The 22,678-nt window shown below is 37.1% G+C and overlaps 1 protein-coding gene across 1 annotated transcript; it reads left to right on the top strand.

The window, feature by feature from the left end:
• Window positions 1-941: 941 nt before the first annotated feature.
• On the top strand, window positions 942-21,169 carry LOC116310954 (immunoglobulin-like and fibronectin type III domain-containing protein 1). The gene is made up of 27 exons (XM_039604317.1): window positions 942-1,206; window positions 3,081-3,156; window positions 4,424-4,483; window positions 6,658-6,780; window positions 6,931-7,070; window positions 7,199-7,298; window positions 7,558-7,600; window positions 7,735-7,906; window positions 9,157-9,361; window positions 9,758-10,030; window positions 10,147-10,407; window positions 10,863-10,967; window positions 11,076-11,228; window positions 11,438-11,560; window positions 11,727-11,843; window positions 13,520-13,644; window positions 15,464-15,605; window positions 15,739-16,032; window positions 16,265-16,561; window positions 18,735-18,914; window positions 19,045-19,173; window positions 19,277-19,585; window positions 19,826-19,911; window positions 20,015-20,207; window positions 20,302-20,598; window positions 20,687-21,013; window positions 21,110-21,169. The coding sequence occupies exons 2-27, from the start codon at window positions 3,111-3,113 to the stop codon at window positions 21,112-21,114; spliced, it is 4,305 nt and encodes a 1,434-aa protein (XP_039460251.1). The 5' UTR covers window positions 942-1,206; window positions 3,081-3,110; the 3' UTR covers window positions 21,115-21,169.
• The last annotated feature ends 1,509 nt before the right edge of the window (window positions 21,170-22,678 follow it).

Genomic DNA, 22,678 nt, shown 5'->3' with positions numbered 1-22,678 from the left:
GCTCCAGAGCCTATTCAGATATATTTGAGGTACCACATGTAGAAGGACAAGCATGACATAATGCTGGCACCAATTGGACCTTGTGCTAGTAGATTCTATGGGTACTGAGAAAGAGACACCCAATGAGTTGCAAATTTGTTTTTCCCCCTATTATTTAGTCCCTAGACAGTTTTTAAAGTATCATTTGATTAAATTAGAAGTGGTGGAACTATGAGTTATGATTTGTTCAAAACCAGAATATTATAATAACTCAGGGTGCATGTTTTAAGTAGCATTAGTTTTTCTAGAATTTAAATGTGGTGTTTACATAATAAAATATTGAGTTCACTTGTAGATACAGAAGCATTTTTGCATGGACTGAGTTAGTATCATAGGTAAGCCAGTGTTGTTTGCTACATCAAAAAGAGTTTATCCTCTATGCAACATTCAGATTAGGATATAACTGGCTTAACTTCTCAAGCTCAGTTATGCATTCTCAGATGTCACTTCATCGGTCTAATCTGGGCTTTGTCAGCCTTGTCTACTGTACATACAACCAGCATGCAAATATTTGCAGGATAACGTAATTATGCTTGGTTTTTGTTAGCATCACGGGATATTTATTTTCTACTCGTGTTTACAGGGTTGTGCAAAAAAAGAAGTCAAGAAGTCAGACTTAAGCAGCCGATGAACCGTACCTGAATGCCATGTCCTTAAAAAATAGAACAGAATCTGGACCTTCAGTTGATCCAGCTACCTTTTGCTGAAGCCTCGTCGGAAATGGTCTCAGTGGAAGATGGTGTATTAAGATTTTCTTTAAGAAAAGGTGAGGTAGGTTAAACTGCACAAGAACTGAAAATCAGTCACAGTAATCTGTAAAACGTGGTGGACACACTGTCATGGTTTGGGCTGCATTTCATCCAGTGTTGCTGGAGATGTCAAAACTGATGGAACTGCAAATGCAGAAGTACAGTCAGAGAACTATTACTGAAGATTACTTCATTTAAACGACAAGACAGCTTGCCTGAGAGAGTTCAGACTGTGCTAAAGAATAAAGGTGGTCATACTAGATATTAACTTTCAATCTGGATAGAATTGTAAAACCTCTGATTTTACCTTATTACTGTATTTCCATTTAGGTTTGCACATGTCAAGAAATCACTGGACCTATTCCCCATTTTCCAAGCAAAATATAAAGAAATAAGGAGTGGCTTTATAAGACTCTCTGTAAGTATAAATCTTAAAATACAATAAAAGATGGTCAATGTTTCTTCAGTAACTGTTTCTTTAGACAATTATAGTGAACCAGACGACCAACAGGCTGATGAACTGAATAGCACTGCCATGCTGTTAGCGAGTCAAATAAACACATGGGTTTCCATGGAAAGAACATAACAGGAATTAAATATAGTTCCCTCCCATATGAAAATTAGATTAGCAACTGCACAAACAAAGTGTGTTAAATTCAGCTATTGATGTTTACCACCAGCTGGTGTTACATCTGTTTGAGTCAATAATTTCATGCACTGTAAGTTGTCCACATTGCACATTTTAAAGACACTGATACACAATTTTAATCGTTGTGTGACAAATGTAATGGACATTCTGATGCTTGACCTTGAGACAATCAGAGTCTTGTTCTTCATTTGATCTTCCCTTTTCCAAAGTCACAACTGCTTCAGAGCTATGCTGGGATTATAAATGTCATAACCTTGATTATGTAATATATCGTAACATAAGAAGTACATTGCAGACAAGGGATAAGTACCTTGTTCGCAACATGTGATCTTCACTAATATCCAGACAAGGGTACAGTTCAAAGCGGGATTAAACTGAAAATGTTTCAACATTATACCACCTCAAAGTTTAATAAAAAGATATGGCTTTGAGTCACTTTCTTTTCATGGCTTCATAGGCCAAATTAATGCTTGCCTTTACCAGTTACCTGCCAGCCACCACTTAAATGGCTAATTTTATGCAGCTCCTAATACAGTATGGTTGAAATCAGCCTGTGATGACAGCTCAAACTGAAATCCGTTTCTTTAAAAAAAAAAAAAAAAAAAAAAAAGCCAGTAAAATACATTTTGAACAATTAGTGCTTTACTTAACCAGAATTCAAATCCCCACTGATACTTTCACTGTGACAGTTACAGGTGTGTGTATCTGTAAGAATCAGAGACTACACAAACAAAATGAACTCGCCAATCATTTTCTTGTCAGCAGCTGTTCTGTGAAAGATGAGTGTGCTGTCATCAGTAATTACCGCAGTGAGAGATAAACTTCACCACTAACTTGTCATTGGTAGCCCTTCCCTCTCCGTTCGGCTATTCATCCTGCCTTACCTCATCCATTGACCCACCAGCTCCCCCCTCCACCCACTCCCTCTTAATAATAACCCACCCGCTCTGAGCATCCATCTGCCTAATCAGAAGAAGCCTCTCTTTGACAGTCACTACCTAGGCACAAGCTTGCAGACAGGAAAATCAAACATTTTACCCCCAAAGGATTTAATATCCAGTGAAAACGAGGAGGCAGCAAGTTTATAACGCATCTATAAACCAGTCTCAGTGGGAGTGAACACAGAGCTGTACACAGGTAAAACACCCTTTTCTCTGTTTGTTTGAGTCTGTGTGTGACCAAAGCTACATCCTGACCACAGGTTAACCTTCACATCTTTATTATATCCAAGTGGATTTCAGTTTATGAAGTGACAGAAGCTAAACAAGTTGGGTATTTACAGGATGCCCTCCAGAGGAGTATTAGGTTTCTACTGAAGAACAGTGGATCAGAGAGATGGTTTTCAATATTTGTTTGTTTTCTTTTTTTGTTTGTTTGGTTTGGTTTTTTGTGTGCTTTTATAATATATGCAAAAGCATCATCTTCTTCATAACATAAGCTGTCATCACTTGTAAAGCAAAGCCTAGAAAATGTTAACTGGGTATTTTCCCTACAGTACCCCTTAATATAATGTGTTTAGGCTCAAGAGTTTAAAGAAATGCACTGGATTATCTTCTCTTATCAAATCAAAGATTATGCAAAATAACACTCTAGTACTCCCGTTGTTATCTGTTGCATTAACCATATTCACTTTCTATTTCTAGGTCACCTTTTGACAGTTAACACTTGCCAAAATGTGGAAAAGAGGGAAGAGCACAGGGACCACTGGAAACAGACAATGTAAAGGACTACAATTCTTACTACTCTTTCGTTTTGCATTACATGTATGCTTCTTAAGAAAAGAAATATCAATCACTATTAGGCACAATATGCCGACATATTCTCTTGGTATTATTTTTGCAATAGATAAAATGTTCCAAGTGTAAGAGATGGCTTTATTGTATCTAAAGAATTAAATATTTGTTTAATTATTTACAAGCTTAATCCTTGCCAGATTTAGGCCCTCACTTCAGCCAGGAATATTCAAGGCTGTGTTGTATTATTAAAAATTCTCCAAAAGCTTAAGCATTATATAGAAGAAAAAATGTATTTTTATATCCAGTGAACACTTTGACAATAAAGTAGGCCTTTGGGGTAAAACTATTTGGCACCGACTATCTGTTATAAAAGCCTACATTAATCTTTGACACAGGCAAACTTAATTACTGTCTCATATATAGCAAACTGTGCACAAGTTAATTAATCACCAAAAGTGGTGGGAAATGAGCTGTCACTTATCCTGCCAAAACATAACATATTGCTACAGTCAAATAAACAATTAAGAAGGTAGAAAACCGCCATATGGTGTACCTACTGATAGATTTATGGCTTTAAAAACACTTTGAAATTCATAAGCAAAATGAGTAACGCTTAGACTTCAAGACAATAATAGAAAAACTAGAGGAAAACCCCTGGACAAGCCCTGCTTAGCACCAAATAACAGACAGACACAATCAGTGAATAGGTGGTGAACATAGTGGAACATTTAGCAGCTAAAGAGCCAGATATTTCCCTCAGGAGTTGGTAGAGAACAGAAAGAGAACTGAAGGAAAGCCATTATTGGATTTTCAGGTGGCAAGAAACAAAACTTAAATAATATGTCGATGTTGTGTTCACAACTTTCTTGCAAACATGAAAACACTGAAACTACCCACAAGATACACAGAGCAGTTTCTCCATGAAGTTATAAAATGAACTAAGAATTTGTGAGTTTTCTTAACTAACAGACATTTAGCCAGTTAACTAAAAGTCTCTTCCCTAAGGCTTCAAACTGAGGATGAGAAGAAAACATCCCTGGATTAAAGTCGCCTGTCTGCAGCCTTTTACTGTAACTCTCTTAGAGCTTTATTCAAGCCTTTAAGAGTTTTCCTTTTCCACATTATGCCTTACTATGTCTTCAGCTCCTTTTTACTCAATTTCATATGTATACCACCTACTGTCCTACAAGCATAAACCAGCATTCCCTCATGTATTTGAGACTGATCTAATGTAATTTCTTTTCACCCAGGTTTCTCCCTTGTTCATCAATATATTCAGCGTTTTAATGAGGTGTCTGGAAACAAGACAGGTGAAATGAGCACTGTTTTATTTTCTGTCGGACAAACTTACTGTTTTTTGAGGTTGCAATGCACTGGAGTGCTGTATCAACACAATACTGAGAAAGAGCCATTATGCTGAATAATGGAAAAAACAATGAATAATACATTAGGCATTGCTGAATGCTGTGTCTGTTTGTGACCGGTTTTACCCTTGTATTGATAACCTGAAACACTACCTTGTCAAAGCAGTGACATGTTTGATTGGGTGGCAGCTCTCCTATTTCTGTCCTTGTCATAATAATCATTAATCCCTGGATTAATGTTGTTCTTTACTGACTCCTGTGTGATCCTCTATCTTTGAACATTCAAAACCTGATAAAGAAATGTTCAGCTGCCAAGCAGGGAGGCAGAGGATCACAGAGTGTAATTCATGGCCTGATTTTTAAATGAGTGAGTGAATTAGTCCATAGTCTACAGAATGTGAGCTGAAGCTGACATTTGATTGTGAAGAGATTCACACTGCACATTTTTTTGACAATAAATTGTCTGGGTCACTATTTTATATTGAAATTGCCAAACACTCCGTATATCAAGCTTTTCTGAATGTTATATACACTCATCAGCCAATTTGTTAGGTACACTTTTCCAACTGCTTGTTCATGCAAATATCTAATCAGTCAATCACATGGCAGCAACTCAATGCAATTGGCATGTAGACATGGTCACTTCATAAACCAAGCATTGGAATGAGGAAGAAAAGACTGGTCTGAGTATTTCAGAAATTGATGAGCTACTGGGATTTTCTCCACACAGCCAGGGTTGTATATGGTTTACAGAGAATAGTCTGAAAAAGAAAATATCCAGTGAGCAGCAGTTCTTTCGGTGAAAATGCTTTGTTGATGCCAGAGGTGAAAGGAGAATGGCTAGACTGCTTCAAGCCATAACTCAACTTACCACTTGTTACAACTAAGGTATGTAGAAGAATATCTCTGAAGGCACAAACCATTGCACCTTAAAGCAGATGGGCTACAGCAGCAAGAGGGCTGCATTGGGTGAAACTCCTGTCAGCTAAGAACAAGAAACTGAGGCTACAAATCGGACTGGCTCATCAACATGGGACAGCTGAAGACTAGCTTTCTCTGATGAGACTCGGACGGTATTGTATTGTGCTGTGGAGGACATTTTCTTGGCACACTGTGGGCCCTTTAGTATCAACTGAGCATTGTTTAAAGGCCACAGCCAATCTGAGAATTCTTGCCGACCATGACGATCCCACAGCCTCCAGCCTCTAGCAGGATAATGCACCATGTCACAAAGCTCAAGTCATCTCAAACTGATTTCTTGAAAATGACAATGAGTTGTACTCAAATGGCCTCCACAGTCACCAGATCTCAATCCAAAAGAGGAACTCTGGGATATGGTCGAATGGGAGATTCACATCATGGATGTTCAGTCAAAGAATTTGCAGCAATTGTGTGACGTTATCACATCATTATAGATCTAAGAGGAATGTTTACAGCATCTTGTTTAATCTATGTCACAAAGAATTAAGTCACTTTTGAAAGCAAAAGAGGGTCCATGCTAGAGCTTAAAAGGTTTACCTAATAAAATGAAGAGCGAGGGCAATTCTACATGTAAGATATTTGAATTTTGGAGTGTTAGTCATATTAAAGAAAAGAAAAATAGGTATGGACATTGCCTTCATCGTTGTGAAACTGGTATTTTGAAGGCTTTTTTTTCGTCCTAATTGCCATGTAAAGTACCATTATAAAACAATATACATGTAAGATATACAAAAGAAACATTATCCTATCCAATGACAGAATCATGTTCTTTTCCAAGTGATAGATGTTACCGTGAACCATAACCGACGGACAAGATTTTGTACTATTCTCCAAAATTTAGGAACATAAATTGATTAGCCTACGTGCTACTAGAGCTGGTATAACTTAGGAAAACTGACAACTAAACCTGGAATCAAAAGCAGTAAGATTTGTGCACAGTACTTTCCATGTGCAAAGTTACTGTTGCTGTCAAGACACTAATTGTCACTGGGAAAATGTTTGACATTTCTGACATCTGCTGGTAGCTAAAAAGAAATCTGTTTAGTTCAATCAAAATCAGCAAACTCTCATGATTAATTCTCATGATTAACTCTGTTACTTTCTTGTCTTTTTTTTCTTTTTTCCCCCATTTTGTTTAGCTGCTATTCGGAGGAGATCTAAGACCTCTGGAGTGATGATCACGCAGTATTTAGCAAACATGCCAGAGGGAAAAAGCACCCCAGATTTCCAGTGTAAACCAATGGCAGTAACTATTGAGAAAGGTGGGTTCTTTAAATTATACCTGACCATTAACACTGATGCATTAGTGAAAGATATTATTGCTTTGGTTTCAGCAATATCTTTCACATTATGAAATGGAACTCAAATTTTAGAAGTGAAGCTTATAAAAGACTCCTAAACATGTCTTTTAGGAAAATTAGCTGCTTTCAAGGCTGTGGTGACAGGGGATCCGAAACCAGATGTGTCATGGAGAAGAGCTAAGGGAACTCTTTCAGATAAGGAAAGATTTCAGACTAAATATGATGAATCAACTGGGGAGCATATATTAGAGGTGAGTGAATAAATTATTCCACATGAAGATCTTGAAGTACTTAGTACTGATACTATTTTTTTTTCTTATGAGTGTATTGATCTATAATGTGTTTGTTTGTGAACTGACACATAAATGAATATTTCCAGATTCACAAAGTGTCTGTTGCAGAAACAGATACATACAAATGCTTTGCTGCAAACGAATATGGAAAAGCTGTCTGCACAACAACATTAACTGTGACTGAGGGTAAGACTTGCCCATTAAATACTTTTAAAGATGATTCTGTACTTTCTTTCTTTATTGTGCATTTGGGACAGTTTTTCTATTGGCGGAGTGCTCTTGTAGATTTTACCATTTCTTATTATTTAAGCTTAAAATAAAAGACACTGTAGGTCTAAGGGCCTAGTTCTGTTATTTTTTTTATTACAAAAATGATATAGGACTCAATGTGTATTTAAACTGGTATTTATCTAAATAAAACTTGAATTTCATTTGCTGTTTTCAGCTTCAACAAATCCAGCAGATTTCAGAAAACTGCTGAAGAAGAGGTAAGAACTGTAACCTATTAAAATACTTTTTAAAAGAGGACATTTCTGCAAGAGTATGTAAGGATTAATTTACTTACTGATCCTTTTTCTGACAGTTGAATACATTACATTTAATATTTTCCTGTTATCTTCAGTAAAGTAGAGAGAGCAGATGGAGAATCTGATGAAAGGTTCTGGGATGTTATGTTAAAAGCTGACAGGAACGACTATGAGCGCATCTGTTCAGAATTTGGTGTTAAAGACTTACATTCGATTCTCAAGAAACTGGACGAAAAGAAGAAGGAGAGATCACAAAATAAGAGGAAGGTATAAAAACACCCAGCTCTCACACTGGATACGATATCTTAATCTCTAAAACTCAGAATTAATAAGTAAATTCTTGATATGTCAGTCATGGAGTGCAGTTATTATTTGACTCAGCTGCTGATGAAGCATTCTTTCTGAATATTCACCAACTTCATACTGTGCATTGCAACAATATGTGGATATGTCAAATGCAAATATGACGTCAGCAGAATAACTATTAACTACACTCAATAGCCACTTTATTAGGTACCTTACTAGTATCAGGTTGGAGCCCATTGTACCTTCTGAATTATTCATGACATAGAATCAACACCATGCTGCAGACATTCCTCAGAGATTATATAGTACTGGAGTTGCTGCACATTTTTTGGGGCTGCACACCCATGAAACAAAGCTCCCATTCCACCACATCCCAAAGGTTGTCTATTGGATTGACATCAGGTGACTTTGGAGGCCATGTGAGTAAAGTGAATTCACTGTCATGTTCAAGAAACCAGGCTGAGATGATCCGTGCTTTCTGACAAAGCATGTTATCCTGCTAGAAACAGATGTTAAAAGAGCGGTAAACTGCAGTCATAAAGGTATGGACGTGGCAGGTTGTAGCATTTAAAGAATGGCTCATTTGTACTAAGAGCCCCAAAGTACACCAAGAAAATGCCCCCTTCACACCATTACACCATTCTTTCAAATTCTGATCCTATCTGAATGCTGCAGCAGAAACTGAGACTCATCAGAAGAAGTAACCTTTTTCCAATTTTCTATTGTTAAACTTTGCATTAACCAAGGGCCAAACATCATTGCCTAATAAAGTGAGTGTATACATTTAGCCATAGGCATATCTCATCCTTTTAATTGTTCATATTATTAACTGCATTCCTTTCACTTCTGAGATCTCTTCATTTAGGACCAAAAAAGTAAACAGATAAAAAAAAAATAAATGCTTGTATAAATTTCCTAAAATAGTAACCAACAATCCAGGTCAGAGAGATCAATTTGCTGATACAAATTATACAAAGAAGTGAATGGATCAGAAATACGCTGAAGCTGTGATTTCAAAACAACAACTGAAAAATGTTGATAATTTTGACTTTCATTAAAAACGCATAATACATGCAATCATAAAGTTCCATAACCCTTGATGAAAGAGTGCTTCCAGCACAGTATACTTTACAATTTTTATAGAAGTCGTATCATTATACCATATTGCTATTCATCATGCCATGAAGGTTCTTTTTTTTCTGTGTACCTAGCAGGATGATATAATTCCCTATGATGAAAATGGAACAGAGAAACACAGTCTAAAGAGTGTTGGAAGGACAAAGAATTTCTCTATTAATGGGCTGATGCAAAAGGACATGGAGCTTTGTAAGGGGGATATTCAAGAGGCCAACCTTCGAAATGCAGGGCTGCCTCAGATGGATCCTGAAAAGTTCAAACTCCCTGCAGAGTTTAAATGTAGGTTTTAAAACCAGCTATGGCTAGGCCTGGAAACAAAGACTGATGATGTCATCAGAACATAAGCATTTGGACAGTTGCATATTGTTTTTGTTCTACATTCAACTTTAAATAAAATAATGTGCATATATTATATGCTAAAGCTTGTAAAAATTTACCGACTAGCCCATAAGCAGACACTAGCCCTTATATTTATCCAGTAACATAACTTTAACAGCCGACACTGAATGTACTGAAGCACACAATCATGTCCAAATAATTATAGTCTTGCTGTTCCAGTACTAAGTATACAATGTCCTCTACATTCTCTAATTGAATAGAAGATGACCAATACTGATGATACATATATTATATCAAAAAGAAAATCACATGATGTAATACTTTACTTTTTTGCAGTTTCCAAAGTCGACTTTGTGATCAAAATTCAAGAGATTAAAGCCGAAGAAAGGGAGGATGCTTTGTTTGAGTGTGTCCTGACACACCCACTACCTAACATCACATGGATGGGCAAAGGCAACATCCTGGAGGATGGAGAAAAATATAGTTTAACTATGTCAGACCACAAACTCATCCATAGGCTCCTCATCAAGGACTGCCAGATGCTGGACAAAGGCATCTATTCCGCTGTGGTTGGCAATATATCCTGCAATGCCTGGTTGGTTGTGGAAGGTATCACTGTATACCGTTACCTTAACCATTGCTATTTTTATATTATCATCATCATCATTATTATTATTACTATTATTATTAGATAACTAATGATATTGTACTTTATAACTTTTAAGCTGACAGTAATCCTGCACCAGGTGGTGAGAGGAAACCCCGTAAAACTACTGTGGCTCGTGGAGCACGGACTGACATTGAGAAAGTTGCCAAAGAGCAGCAACTAAAAATACAGGGGGAGATGGAGAAGCTCTTGGCAGCAGTAAATGCAAAATACGGAGCAGGACATATAACCGACAAACTATCTTTAGAAGAACTGGCATTAGAAGAACTGACTTTAATCTTAAGCACAGGTGGAAAACAGAGTAAAGTCACTGAACCAGGTAAAACCATGTATCTCTGACTCTGCCAGTACCCTGTCTGTCCTTTGGAGCAAAAACTCAACAAAATCTATTATCTCCTTAAAGTTCACTCCATTAAACTGTCCTATCAATCCTATCAGTCCCACATTCTGTCTCACCCTTCACGTCTTACCATTTCTACTACCAGCACTGCAGTGAACAGCTAGCGTGGCTAAAACTGTGTTGATAATAAAACATGCATGCTTGCTGCTACTTATTTCAAAAGATTAATGGAGTGGATTAACTTGTGTCATGGCTGGCTAATACTTGGTTTACCCAACTATGAGCCATCTTTTATTTTCAGTGGCATTAAGTATGACATAGTTGCTTACTGGTATTGGTGCAGGCAGGAAATTAAATAAATCTTCTTTTAAAAACAAATATTTTTAAAAGACTTTCAACTGTAAAAATCACCATCTTTTATTTCTAACTGGTAGGTGAAAATCAGGAAGATCATTCTGAGGAGACTAAGAACTTCACTGGACATGCAACTAAATCAAGATACCTAAAGCAAAGTCATGACTCAGAAGCTAGAGTAATTGGTAAGAAACATACAAAGCAGTACGTGTGTCCATTCCCTTGTTATAGACAGAAAAGTCTAAATATGTAAATAAATATTTTGACCTTTAATCCTGTTTGTGTCTGTCCAGAGTCAACTGACAAATTTATGGATGCAGACCAGTCTCAAATGCTTACCACTAGTCAACATGAGCTGGGTGAATCTGATAGAAACAATAACTCCACTGGGTCTGTCAAAAAAGAAATAAAAGGAAAGAAAGTCCAATGGAAACAACAAACATCTGGTAAGGACTGAATGACTGCATGAAGATGCACAGATGCTGTCAATGCTCCACATGACACGGCTAGCATAGAAGCTTTATCTTCAATAGTGTAAAAAATCAGAAAGATGTCCCTTCGCACTTTTTTCAATTAAATTTGTCAAATAAAATGCAGCAGAGTTCAAAACTTAAAAATTCACTGGATAAAGTTGTGCATGTAATACCTGACACAGATCCAAATGAACTAGCAAGTGAAAACGAATCAAGTGGCTATGATGAGGATGAAGACGCTACTGACCAGGACAAGCACACAATTTCTCCAAAGCAAGACAAAAAGCCAAAGGATGCACTCGATGGTAAGGAAGCACAATTAGTGCAGTACTGCACGGGGAATTTTTATGATTCAATTTCCTCCATGAGGAAATTCAAGGATATATTCCTGGATATATGTTTTGCTTAAAACCATATATGGTATGATTTTGAAATAACTTTTCTAACTGATAGAAGACTTTTATTTCAAAGGTGAAAGTGCATGTCTGAAAGATGACATTAGGTGTGACAAGACTGAGGATGGGACTGAATCTTCAACACATATGAGGCGTAAAAGACACGCCCCTCCGATCGAAGATTTGGTGATTGGTAAGTTGGAGACAAAAAATTCTTCTAAACCAGAAGGGTTTTTTTTGTTGTTTGATGTTTTTTAAATCAATTATCTGTTTAACTAAACTGATTAACACTTAAACATGTAAAATTCAATTAGCTGAATTATTCCACTTTATTTCTGTCTTATTAACACAGACATGACTACCTTTACCTGCATAAACATACCTGAACAACATTCTGCATTTGTTGATAGATAGTGATAGAAACATTAAAGTTTTAGATATTCATTTGTGGATGGAAAATAAAACAAAATAAAACTATTATATTAAACTAAACTCAAACTAAACTAAAATGATCTACAGATAGAAAAGACCTGTTGTTGTAAGATTTTGCATTGATAATTTATTTCATCTACCAATATCCAAAATCCATTAAAGTGTATTGACTGGTGTCACACTTCATAATCTATGGGACAGTATTATCCCTCTTCGGAACAATTTGGCTGTCAACCTTAAGCATTTTCCAACATAAGAGCATGACTCTGATCCTTCAACCTCTTCTCTCAAGTTTATTCACTTCAAGTAGTTAATATTTAGCCTTATCTCCAACTCAAGTAGTTTATCCAACAAAGTTTTATTCCTCATCTCTGGAATTGATATCTTTAATTTGCAGAGAAAAGGTATCTAACTGAGATACTTGTATCTCAGTTCGTGACACTCTTTCAGTGCAATATGTAATCTCCTTATTTATTTCTGCTTTGATTTCCATTTCCATCCACTTCTGAAGAAAAACTCAGACTTCTAGATATTCATTGTTAGCAGTACTATGTATGAATCCAATATTTGGATCAATTGGACCTCTAAAAGCTAGAGCCCAGTCTATGAAGAATGCAATGAAGAAACAGTAACATTGGCACCATTTTACTAAGAAAAGCTCTGTGTGACGCAAAAACACTTTATAAACAAGACTATGAAAATCTCTCTCTTAGATGGCAGTATATCGATATATTAAATAACAAGAAGCACTCCACTCTGCCAAGGCAGCTTACTCTCTGATCAGTATTTACTTTTATTGCAATATGACTGTATTTCGTATATAGTCATTTAGTTTTCTTTGTTGTTTTTAAATCTACTTTAAGAAGTTTGTAATGCAGTAAAACTAACATTTTGGAAGATATCCTCAGTTTGCACTTTACATCAGTCTATTGACCTTGAAGCGGAAGTCAAGAGTTTAAATGTGACGTGATATTTTAAATCTTTATATGGCCCTTTACATATGTTGACAATATACACCATGACAGAAAGAACGGTACTCACGCACATAAAAACACAACCTCCTAGGCAGAGGTAAAAAAAGGGGCAGTAATAGGCTTGCATTATTTAGTAAGAAGCTAAAAATATTGCTTATACTGGAGTTTTCTCTGTGTCCAAGATATTACGCTGTATTCTCACAGCAGGAAGTTTACGTGGGAGTAAAACTACACCGATAAATTAGATCAATTGTTTAGTCATTTTAACTTTTTTATGTAACAGATCTGTATCTGGCCAGAAACAGGAAAGACAAATTTCTTTTACCAAAAGAACACTCATTTAACAAGGTTAAAAAAAATTACACAGGACGGTTTAAAGGTTTAAATTGGACCAGTTACATTGAAACAAAATATTGCAACATCAAAATTATTACTGATAAATAATCATTTTAACTGTTCTTAGATCCAGGGGTTCAGTTCATCTGTGGTTTGACTGATGTCAGTGCGATCATCAATGAGATCGCTGAGTTAACATGTAAGCTTAGCGCTGAAGACTGTGAGGGAGCCTGGTTCAGAGATGGCAAACAGGTTAGTCAAACAAACATGTACACATTATATTTCTGTTCTGGTACAGTTCTGTGTTCACCCACACACCCAAGTTACTGTGACAGTGGATCAATGAATTTTCATACCATGCCTAACGAATTCATAACTGAGAAAAAAAGAAAACAGCAACAAAATAAATACATTTTTTATAAAGTAGCATTAGGGGGTCATATGTATTTGGACAGTTACATTTTTTGGCAAACAGTGTCATTGTCCTGAGACTTGTGGTTCAGTTCTTTAGAATTATGAGATACTGTCCTTGTGTTCAGATTCTTAAGAGCCTCTGAGTTTATATTTATATTTCTAGTTCTTGGTTCTTGTTCGTCCCTGTTAGTTCCCCTTCTGTTCTAGTCTTGTCTCTGTCTTCGTATCTCCTGAATGAAGTCAGTTTTGTCTCACTCTGCTCTTTGTTGCATACCTCCTCATAGTGTGTGAGTTTCCATGCGCCTGTTTATCAGTCAGTCTGTGCAGCATTTTGTTAGTCAGTTTGTTGCAATCTTTCTCAGTTTCTGTTTTTGCTTTCGTTTTGCTTTCGTTTTCTCATAAATAAAAACGGGTTTTTAAGTTTATGTTCGTCTGTCATGTCCTGCACTCTGGGTCAGCTGTCTGTTTGCCACACACTTGGATCATGACACACAGTTTTGTTAAAGTTTGTACACCACCAGAGTGGTTTTAAAATCCAACAATCAAGATGTAATTGAAGTGCAGACTTTTAGCTTTGCATTAGTCTATAGCTTTTTTAGAGGCTTGAAGATATTTGGACAATTCACCAACAAGCGGTTTCATAGCCAGATGGGGCTTGTTCCTTCATTTTCTGTGACAAATTAAGCATATGAAAGATCTGGAGTTGATTTCAAGTGTTAAACTTTAATTTGACAGGTGTTCAGGTTTAGCTGTAGCCTAATCTGGTGCATTCTTAAAAAGAATCAATGCACTGGCCAGGTCCACAACACCAAAAGGTTTGAAAGACCAAAGAAGACAACTAAAGTTGACTATTGGAGAAATATTTTCCCGGTTATGAACATCTAGCCAAGTCAGGAACACTCAAGACGGTAGACGTATCATTCTGGTCTGTAGCCAAAGTCTACAGTCAAGAGACACCTTCACGACTGCAAATACAGAGGGTTCACAACAAGGTGCAAACCACTGGTTACGCTGAAGAACAAGAAAGCCAGATAAGACTGAAAACATCTAAAAGAGTTTAGATAGGAAACACAGCTTTTGGTGATATCCCTCTAGACTTCAGGATAGGATAGGATATTTATCCAACTATTCTTATATTTTTACCTGTGTTAGTTAATTTTGAGTATCTGAAATAAGCTGACTATATATAAAAACAGTAATTCCAAAACACAATGCAACATTTTGCTGAACCTCTTAAATTATTGGTGGAAGTCTCTACTTAAATTACATCTTGATTTGAAATCTACTTTGGTAGTGTACAGAGGCAAAATTACAAACACTGTCAGTGTCCAAATTCTCATGGACCTAACTGTATGTAGCACTCTGTCATTCCTCGCTATCTTTTGATTCCTTATTGATGTATTTTAAATTTTTTAAAAGCCCAAAACTGACATTTAAAAAATAAAGAGTGTCATTACTGATGCCTGAAAATCATCACCGGTTTCACAGAACAGCTGTTCATCTTTAATTTACTTCAAATCTTTTGCCAGCGTTCAAGTACTTTGGGCCCATGTGGGAGACACACACAGCTGGACAAGAAGCCCCCTTTGAAAACCTAATTTTTAACAGGTTTTGCTTTATTTCTTTACTTTTAACTGTTTGCTCTTTTTCCTATCAGATATTCCCAGATGAAAATTTCTCAATAACTAAAGATGGGCCGATTCATAAATTGGTCATAAGCATGTGCACGGAAGAGCACTCTGGAAAATACCGTTTTGAGGCAGATGGCCGAAAAACAGAGGCAATGATAAATGTCAAAGGTTTGAGAACTGCTCATTAAAGCATGACATTTTGCAAACTGTAAATGGAAAATGTACAGGCATACTAATAAAGAAATGTTGAAGTAGATCACGGATAACATAATACTTCTCCAACTCCTAAAAACTTCTTTAGATCCTCCCAGGGTTGACCTTGAAGACCTCAGTGCTTTTACTGAGCCAAAGACAGTTAAAGTGGGGCACAATGCCATCTTCAAATTGCATTTTCTTGGACACAAACCCATAAAGATTCAATGGTTCAGAGAAGGAGAAGAGCTCCAAGATGACAACAATACAAGGATAGAAAAATCTGCAAGCCACAGCCGGTTGCTTCTGAGCAGATGCCAGAGGAAGGACACAGGAGAGATCAAGATCAAGCTAAAAAATGAACACGGCTTCACTGAGGCACTCTCACAGCTTATTGTGCTTGGTGAGTGAATTATGGACAATGCAGAAGCTGAACAGAAAAATCTAAAAATCTCCACCCCCTCATACCTTCATAGTATATTTGACAATGCATTTGAAAATTGAAAGCTTTTTTTCTGTTAAAACATCCTATAATTATTAGTCTATGTAAATACTATCACTGCATTCACGTCACTCCTTCACATATAAATAGGAAATGTATTTCCATATTCTATAAAACTTTATTGCTTTTTTAGACAAACCAACCCCACCTCTGGGTCCTGCAGAGGTAACAGAGAGCTCAGCTACATGTATTGAATTTAGATGGCGCCCTCCAAAGGATGATGGCGGCTCCCCAGTGATTAACTACATAATGGAGCGTCAGCAAGTGGGGCGAAACACCTGGAAGAAAATAGGGGAAATACCAGGTGTGCCCAGTTACCGAGACACAGGCGTAGAGCGTGGGCGGAAATACTGTTACCGCATCCGAGCAGTGACTGCAGAAGGCACAAGCGAAGTTATGGAAACTGACGAAATGCAAGCTGGAACACTTGGTAAGCAAAGCTGACCAATTCACCAAGCGCAATCACACAGAAATAACAGAATGCAAACTGCATATATTGATTTTTATTTTGGGATTCATCTGACTTCAACAGAAAAGGAAGCTTTTCATTATGAAATGACAAATAGACGACCTTGTACCTTGTGACTGCTCACTGTCACCAGTTTTCAAAAAGGTTTAAAAATCTGCCAGTCAAAATTTCAGGTTACTGACATACAGTTAAAAGCCAAATGTGATCTCCCAATCAATTTACTTGTAAGATATTTACAGTGTAGATGTGATGATGGCACATAAGCTACAAGGTGGGTAGACTACACAGTGGGTAACTATAAAACGGTTAAAACAAGCATTCTCTCTCTTATAGCACACAGCTAAAACATAACACACACAAACCACTGCACAACATAATGTAAACAAAGTACTTACTGTTTGCAGATCTGCTTGAAAAATACTTCAAAGTGTCCCTCTGGACCATCTGTCTGTACAGCTTTGCAGAAATACCGGCTAGACTTGTCATTTTTGACAAGCCTGAAATGGTCCTCACCTGAATCCAGTTATTCTCACCAGCTGTTAAAACTAAGCATTTTTTTTTTAAATTTATAAAAAATGATCCTGGGAGTGTAGCCACATAACCAGCAAGTCTACAAGTCCTTTTGCAGATAAACAAAGAGAAATTCATGTCATATTAAATAATTTCCCCTTTTAAAAACCTGCTGTTTTGTTGTGTTTTTCCTCACTAAACTAATTTATTAGGTAGTTAATTATTTCTCACAGCTGAACCCAAAAATATGAACAGCACTCTGTGTTTTCTACAATCTCTTTCTTACAAACAGTAAGAAAGTAAAAAGTAGCTCTTTGGAGGATGTTTCTATTTTTGTGCAAAGCTAACTGAATATTGTGCTATATTAACTTAATGATAAAATAATATTACTAGATGGGAATACAAACTTTAGTCTTTTTTAAATTCTAATTATACTCAGCTTGAATCCGAATAAAAAAAAATGTTTCCTACATTGTAGACAGTGACTTTGCCTCTAAACAGTTAAATGTGTACACTTCCCACTGTACACAGAGGGATTCCACAGGTGTGGGAACCTTAAAATTGGCTGTAATGGCTCATTGTGGAGAAAAGAATCATAACTTTTATACTAGTGGAATAATTTAGTGGCATAAATAGGTTGTATCAACGAAATGATTTTATAGTTAATTATAGAAAATACAGGCACGGGTACATATAACCAGCAACAACAAATTTCACAGGTGAATTTCTCTCCCTGTGTGCCTGGAATGGAGGGTTGTTTTCCGTCAGAGCAGCCTGGAAAACGCAGGTGTTACCACTGATAACAATAATGACTCTTCCCCTACAGTGTAACAACGAGCTAACAGGACCCTGAAACTGATGCAGCTAATCTAAGCAGCAAACGTCATTATTGAGATCTGCTCTGCCTCTCTGTGGCATGTCCAAAACATGGTTCAAAATGCACCAACTGGAAGAAAAGCGACGTTACTGCCCCCTACTGTGCTTTACTGGGCATATCCTTCTTTCTTAATGAATCAAGAGATGCGCAGTAAACAATTACTCTTTTCATTATTAACCATTACTTACGTCTAGGAGGATATGTAGTTGGCTCAGATTGCCTGTTTATGTGTCTGTTTGTTAGCGGTATTACTGAAAAAGTTATGAGGTTTCCATGAAATTTTTACCAGTGATGGGGCTTGGCACAACTTAACTTTTGGATCCATCTGGATTATAGTCCACATCCAGGAGGTTTTGGGACAGTTTACCACCGAGAAAGAAACCTAGATAAGATGATATACATATAATCCTGCATTACGAAAATAAGGGACCTTTTTAGCCTTGGAGGAGGTGTGAAGCCTGGTGTTAACTAATCAATTATCAGTTTAAATGTTAATCATTTCAGCACAGTATATGTTGATATTATTAATTAAATGAAAATACATAGCTAAAACATTAATGTTTATATGTGCACTTATTGTTTTATCTTATTTTTCTAGGAAGCGAATCTAAATATATATATAATATAAATTACAGTGCTCTGATTCAAGGCTACTTCTTCATTTTGGTCTCAAGTAACAAAAAAAAGCTATTTTTTTCTGATTGTAACCATCACCAGCACAATCTATTTCGTTTCTGCATTTTTCAGCCTTCCCTGGCCCTCCAGCACCTCCAAAAGTGGTCAGCGCTTTTGATGACTGTATAAATCTTTCATGGGCTCCTCCAAGTAACACGGGAGGTTCACGTATCTTGGGCTATATTTTGGAGAAACGAAAGAAGGGAAGTAATCTCTGGTCTGTTGTCAATGCCAATGATGAGCTCATAAAAGGTGCGTATTTTTAACTTACCTCAGTTTAATCTGATGGACCTGATGACATTAGACCATAACAGGACTCTTTTTGCTGTTGTTTTTCTCCCTCCCTCTCTTTCTGTCTTTCTCCATGTAAAATCTTTTGTAGAAAAGAAATATACAGTGAAGGATGTTGTTGCAGGTATGGAATATGAATTCAGAGTTACTGCCATAAATCTCTCAGGAGCAGGTGAATTTAGCAGCCCTTCAGAGTTTGTTTTTGCACGAGATCCTAAAAGTAAGTGTTGCAACTGTTCTACATGAAACAAAAGACAAAAAAAAAATGTATTAACAACCATCGCTTAGTCAAAACTAAATATCTGATGTTTGAACTACACCAGAGCCTCCTGGTAAAGTTACAGGCCTTAAGGTGACAGAAACCTCCTACACCCACTTGGTCCTGACTTGGACAAAACCAGAAGACAAACCAGGCATACAGGATGAAGCAAGAGGGTATTTTGTTGAAATTCGGCAAGCAGATTGCATCGAATGGTCCCGCTGTAATAGCACCCCCATCATCATGACTTCCTTCAGTGTGAAAGGCCTGAAATCCATGGACATGTACTGGGTAAGAGTGATTGCCATTAATGATGGAGGAGAGAGTGAGCCCGAGGAGCTGCCCAACTATGTACTGGCAATGCCCTCACCAGGTATGTCAGCAAGTCTTAGATATTTCAGATTCTGTTGGTTAGTTACTGCTAAGAATTATTATTTTAAAGAAAATAAAACTTTTTACAAAAAAAATCACTCTTTCTTGGTAGAATACAACATGTCTGTCATGATTTATCTTTGCTTATATAGTATTGTTCATTCCAATTAAGAACCCTAATCAATTACAATATAGTACAAAACCTTTATTTATTTATTTATTTATTTTGTCACCACTACAGTGAGGCCAAGATTCACAAACAACAAGATGAAGAGTTTCTTTGTGGTGAGGGCAGGAAACTCTGTCAGGATCACAGTCAATTTTGAGGTAAGAATTATATTTCAGTTTTATAATCAGGCAAACCATGGTTTCAAAAAACTAAATAGGTGAGGAAATAAAAGATGTTAAAGAATTTCCTTTTTTTAAACAGGCTTCTCCTCGGCCAGCAATTATCTGGCTAAAGGATAACGTGCCAGTTACAAAGCGGATCACAATCAGTAACTCTGATGGCTCCTCCCAGTTGCTGATTCCTTCCTCTGAGCGCTCTGATTCAGGCATCTACTCCATTTTGGTGAAAAATCTCGTAGGGCAGGAAACATTAAGTGCAGAAGTCAGGGTCACAGGTAAAATAAAACTACAATTGTATACTTGTTTTCTTTTGCAACATCTTTTCTAAACAAAAGCTGATGGATCTGATGAAAGTAAAACTGTTCGCAGATGATCCAAAACCGCCTGGACCAGTAGAACTGGAGGAAAACGTGCCTGGTACTGTGACAGTAATCTGGGAACCTTCTCCTGATGAGAAGCGTGATGACCGCCTCCACTACACCGTGTCCAAACTGGACTCGACCAAGCGTTCATGGGTCACAGTGGCTGACAGACTCTTCAATAACAAGTTCACAGTCTGCAATATCATGCATGGAAGGGAATATCATTTCCGGGTCTATGCCAAAAATGACATGGGCATATCTGCACCCTCTGAGTCACCAACCTGGGGGGTGGAGAAGAAGAAAGGTGTGTTTGTCATCTCAAACAATCTTAAAGTCCAAATAGTCACTTTTTAAGAAAAAAAAATGATCATACTGTGTCTGCTCTTTCATAGAAAAGTTTCTAGTAAGTGTACCGACCATAAAGGACCGTGATTTGCGGTGTGCCCCATCCTTCATTGTTCCACTGAAGCTGCACACTGCACCCAAAGGTTATGAATGCTATATGAGCTGTGCAGTGAAAGGAAACCCCAAACCTCGTATAACATGGTATCGAAATCACATCAGTCTAAACACTAATACCAACTATTACATCTCCAACACCTGTGGAGTTTGCACCATGTTAATCCTCCGCGTGGGTCCCAAAGACATGGGAGAGTACAGCGTCATTGCAGAGAACAGCTTGGGACGAGCCGAATGCTCCACCATCCTTAATGTCAGAGGTGAGAAGAAAATATACTGGTTGTATTTACAGTGAGGGTTAGTTGGGGGGGCGGATAGTAAAGGTCGATAAATCTGTATCTCTTTCTCTCACACAGAGTGAAGACATGGAAGACGCCAGTACTGTGTGAGCAACATTTATTTGAAAGATCAGCCGTGTAGCACAGGATGATTGGCAAGATTGTGCTCTTGTTTACTGAATTGCTACTGAAATAAAATAAATAAATAAATACATTTTTAAAAAATTACATTTGTTTATGGTGTGACACAGCTTGAGGTTTCCTGTTTGTTTTTGGTCATGATTTAAGAGTCTTGTTTGAGCCCTTCATCCAGTAACCTGAAGAATACGCCTCACATATTAGATCAGTTGATTATTCATCTGAACAAATATTTGAGAGTTATTTGTAAAAATGGCTATAGTTTATTGGAGGCATAGAATTTAAATACTACAGCAGTGGTACAATCAAAATGTTTGTCAAAAAGCCGTGCAAAGAAATGTCTATTGTATTATTTATTACACATATAATCCCCTGATAAGTAACTGTGAGGCAAAATTTCTTTATTTCTTCACCATGGAGCCATGCTCTCAAAAACTGTCATAGCTTTAATACTGTTGGTGAAGCTGGCTTTAAGAAAGAAGTGTTTACAGTTAAGTTTTTAGAAGATGTTTAGCGCCATCTTGTGCCAGTACAGAATGTCAACGGATTGGTTGGTTCTGGCTAATAGATTAATATTATTGTTGTTGTTGTTGTTATCATGATTATTATTATTAGCTTAGTAAACTAGAAACAGAACCAGTAACCAATAATAATAAATCAATGAGACTAAAACCAAAAATCATTCTAAGAGGATCATTTTGTATACTGTCCCTGGCTGCAACAATGCGTTTTATGTTTAAAAAAAGGGGATAAACTAAGTGGTTCTTTGTTGTTTGGCTAACTGCACCGAAACGGAAAATCCACCTGTTAGCTGTAATGTTAGTGTTTGTAGAATACTTTATAAATGAGAACAGTGTATGTCAACCGTTTTTACTGTTCCCTATAGTTTTTAATTGTTAAACATTATTGAAGGCATATGTTTGAATGGACCATGGGTGTTTAGTAGCTCTGCTAAGGAAAACAACAAGAATAGTTATAGGGGAACATGTGAGAGACGGGAAGACAAAAGACAACACGAAGGACAAAAATAAATGTAGAAATGAAGTATCAGCTGAAAAGGAAACATAACATTCAAAAATGGAGCTGAACCGTTAAACTAACGAGGAAGACTGAAACAAAGCAGCAAAGACCAAGAAAATGTTGACATTTTAGAAACTGAAGGTGACCTTTATTGCAAAGGGGAATTTTACGGAGTCAGAGAGTGACACTGAACATGGCCTTTCCAAAGTAACATTTTTTATTACAGTTTCAATATAAAAGAAAATTAATTGTATTTAATGAATATTTTCTTATGGCACCCTTTCGTTATATACTAGAGTGAGCCTGGTCCACAGTGGAAACGCGCAGACCTGCCATTTACACTTATGGCCTCTCTGAAGTAAAAAATAGCGCACAGCACTCCATCAGCGGACGTGCCGTGTTTCCATTAGATGACAGTCAACCACCCGGTGACTCAGGGCTCAGCCACTCCCGATGGCAGCCCGGCCCTCCGCTCCTCCTTGATCTTCC

The sequence above is a fragment of the Oreochromis aureus genome, linkage group 20 (assembly GCF_013358895.1).
Source record: "Oreochromis aureus strain Israel breed Guangdong linkage group 20, ZZ_aureus, whole genome shotgun sequence".
Classification (NCBI taxonomy): Eukaryota; Metazoa; Chordata; class Actinopteri; order Cichliformes; family Cichlidae; genus Oreochromis; species Oreochromis aureus.
Note: the sequence above shows the minus strand (reverse complement) of the source record. Positions and strands in the feature narration are given on the sequence as shown.